Source organism: Suricata suricatta, chromosome 9 (genome assembly GCF_006229205.1).
Source record: "Suricata suricatta isolate VVHF042 chromosome 9, meerkat_22Aug2017_6uvM2_HiC, whole genome shotgun sequence".
NCBI lineage: Eukaryota > Metazoa > Chordata > Mammalia > Carnivora > Herpestidae > Suricata > Suricata suricatta.
Window position 1 is genome coordinate 69,003,942 of NC_043708.1, and position 3,375 is coordinate 69,007,316.

Sequence of the window (3,375 nt, forward strand, 5' to 3'; positions counted from 1 at the left end):
CTCCTTCCCTATCTCTGTCCAGAGGGGGACTCTGGGGGCCCTCTCCTGTGTAACAATATGACCCACGTCATCATCTCATATGTTGAAAAAGTGCGGCCCCACCATGGGTTTTACTAAAGTGATAAGTTTCCTGCCCTGGAGAAAGAAAACGATGAAAGGCCTCTACCTGCAGGAACCAGACTATTTGCTCTGAAGCTGACCTAGAATCACACTGGGGAGGCTGGGAGGGAAGGGGCCAGTAGGCAAATAAATGTCTCTGAATGGAGTGTAAAGGGCTGGTGTCTTGTTTGTGTTTATTGACCTTCATTCCCTGCCATCAATTCTGTGCTTAGAAGGTCAATGACACTGCTGTTTTCTGCTTCCTCTTCTTCCACCACCTCCCACGTCCTCCCTCAGCCCATGAAAAGTTCCTTCCAGGTCCCCTTCACCCACACCTGTCTCTCCAGAGCCTGCCCTTCTGCCAGGGCTGAAGCTGAGCACCATCAGGAGAGAGCATGAACCTCTCTTGACACCTGTTGTCTCTGGCAGGAAGGAAGGATAACAACTTCCTTGTTGGGGGTCCTGGACACCATGCTTGCACATTCTCAGGATGCGGCTCAAGGATATAGCCCCTCACTGGGGAGTGGAAAGGGCCTTTCTGAGCAGGATGTCTCTCTCCCACAGCCAAGGAATCTGGCACAGAGTGGGGCTGGGTCTCTTGAGTAGCTCTTGATCCTCACCTCCACAGAGATCCTGCCCCTGACCTCTTCTGAGCTCAGGGGCCAGCTCAGCCACGAGTCTCCTGGCTGCCCCTTCTTCTCTGACCTGAGAGTATGCCATACCCCTGGGAGTGTGCAGCAGCCACCAACCCCTGCCCCCTCCAGAAAACATGGGTCTGAGCTGAACCTTTCTTCATGTCCTGTCCACCTTGAACACCCAGAGTTCCACCTGGGCTTTGCCACTTAGATCTCAGCCCAACCACATCCTAAGAGAGAGGGGCATCTGAGGGACCTGGCCTGTGAGGGCAGCACACAGGGCCCATGGAGGACAGGGCTGGCCGTAGTTCCTCAGGCCCTAGGTCCCATTTGTCACATGTGAAGGGCCAGCTCCACCCCTCACATCTAGCCCAATGCCTCCCCATGTGCTCAGGACCCCCTGATGTCTGCTCACTCAGTAACCTGATTCCCTGTCAACCTATCCCTAATGTTGCAGGCAGCCTCTAGGCTGAGACTCCCTGATGGCCACCCTGGGCTATATAGCAGCTCTTCCACTTAAAATGGGCTCCTCTCTGCAGTAGGACTGGAAAGCACATTTCTTTCCATCAACCAACAAGCAAATGCTGACTGAGCACCACTACATGTCAGGCATTGGCTGGGGATATCCAGTAAACATCATGCAGGCTCTATTATTGAGCCCCGTGAACCGGACATTGTTGAGCTTCACCAGAAATCCCTAACCTCTTCTCCCTCCTTCACACCAGGCCAGACAGCCTACATTGCTGTGAAAAGTCCACCTGAATGGAGAATGTATTTCTTCATTGTTTATATTATTATTGGTATTTGTATTATTATTGCTGTTAACAGTCTGTAGGATTATTATCGAAGGTGACTCTAGAACAGCAGTGTATAGGATTAGGAAATGACTTTAGTCATTTGGCATCTAGACGTGAAGTGACCAAACTATTTACGGGGGAGCTTCCTCTTCACCTAGGAGACAGGGTAGTCTTATTTCCATTTGCTAGAAAAGTAGCAGATATCAATGTCATTGTATGGATTCAAATGGTAGGAAAAACCACATTATATATTTGCCCAAGGGCAATTGATTCTAAACACCTATCCAGTTGGACAGGCCAGAAACAACCCCACTCATGCTGCAAGTCCCTGCCTGTGCAGACTCACACTAGAATCAGGGAGGCTCACGTGGTCTGGAAAAATGGAGAATCACCTTTGCCCTTGAGGCCCATGGTTACTGTTGCATCTGTTGCACTAGACTACCTGGAATTTTCCACATTTGGAAGTTCTCGGTGAGAAGGCCAGACATGGAGGATGTGATTTTTTTCTAAACAAGGGCCTCCCTGTGTGGGCTCACCTCACCAGACACCCCCGGGAGCCATACCGCCAAGGTCTTGCCACTAGTGTAGGCACTGACTGGGTCTGACCTAACTCCATCACTGGGCTGGAGGCTTTTGTGCACCAACACTGGCACCACAATTGCATCAAAAATGCACAACGCCATCCTCTTAGTGACATGGGGTAAACTATGGGATAATGTAACCCTCAACGGCCTGCCCTTTGGCATCTTATGCACAAAGCCTAACGCAACACAAGCTCTTAACAACCTCAGGTTCTTCTGCAAGACAAGAGCAATGAGATCACCCAGCTACTGATGAAAACTGAAAAAAAAAATCCCTGCATCTAAGGGGCATACTAAGGTCCTGGTTCCTTAATGGACAAAGACTAAAAGGAGGGGGACCTGGGTGAACAATTGGTTGAGCACCTGACTCTTGGTCTCCACTCAGGTCATGATCTCACGGTTCATGGGTTCGTGAGTTTGAGGCCCACATCGTGCTCTGCACAGACGGTGCACATCTTGCCTGGGATTCTGTACCACCTTTGGTGGGCCTCTCTCCACCTGTTCTCTCTCTCTCTCTCTCAAAATAAATAGTAAGATAAAGAAAAAACTGAGAAACACAAAAAGGAATATGCAGAAAGCAAAATTGAGAGTAGAACATTTAAAATTGCCCATCCACCTGCATATTCAGTTTACATATTACATTCACCTCAAGGAAATGGTTCTGTGGTTACAACAACCGTGAGAACACTCGCTATAGTCTCCCATCCTCCATCAAGAGATAAGGAAGACACAAAGTACCAGAAAGAGATAATAACTGACTAACAGGACCAGAGTTAGGATAGACCCTGCACTGAGCCCCGGCCTCCTGACAGCCAGGCCAGGAAGAACCCTGACATGATGGGGCGCCTGAGTGGCTCAGTTGATTAAGAGTCCAACTCTTGATTTCACGCCGGGTCATAATCCCATGTTCGAGGGGTCAAGCCCTAAGATGGGCTCTGCACTGACAGCATGGAGCCACCTTGGGATTCTCTTTCTCTCTACCTCTCTCTCTCTCAAAATAAATAAGAAAACTTTTTTTTGTTTTTGAGAATAGGAAGCCTGCGATGTTTTCTAATGCCCAGTGTGTGATCAATTATTGGCATCCCTGAACACAAGATTTCTGCTCAGGCACCTCCCTGACAGAAAGCCTCCAGGCTCCTGTGACAGTCATTCCTGGACAAGTATTCCAAACATCAGCCTCAGGAAAGCTGCAGTCCACTCATCGGCACACTTGGGCAGAAGAAGGGAAGCCCCATATCCATGCCACTTCCTCCAAACATCCTT

General features: G+C 49.3%; 1 protein-coding gene across 1 annotated transcript in view; it reads left to right on the forward strand.

The window, feature by feature from the left end:
- The window catches only part of LOC115302230 (mast cell protease 1A-like), a 12,291-nt gene that overhangs the window by 1,434 nt on the left and 7,482 nt on the right, over positions 1–3,375 (forward strand). The window contains exon 2 of the mRNA XM_029952196.1: positions 728–810. Coding sequence (XP_029808056.1) covers positions 728–810 — 83 coding nt within the window. The remainder of the gene's footprint in view (positions 1–727; positions 811–3,375) is intronic.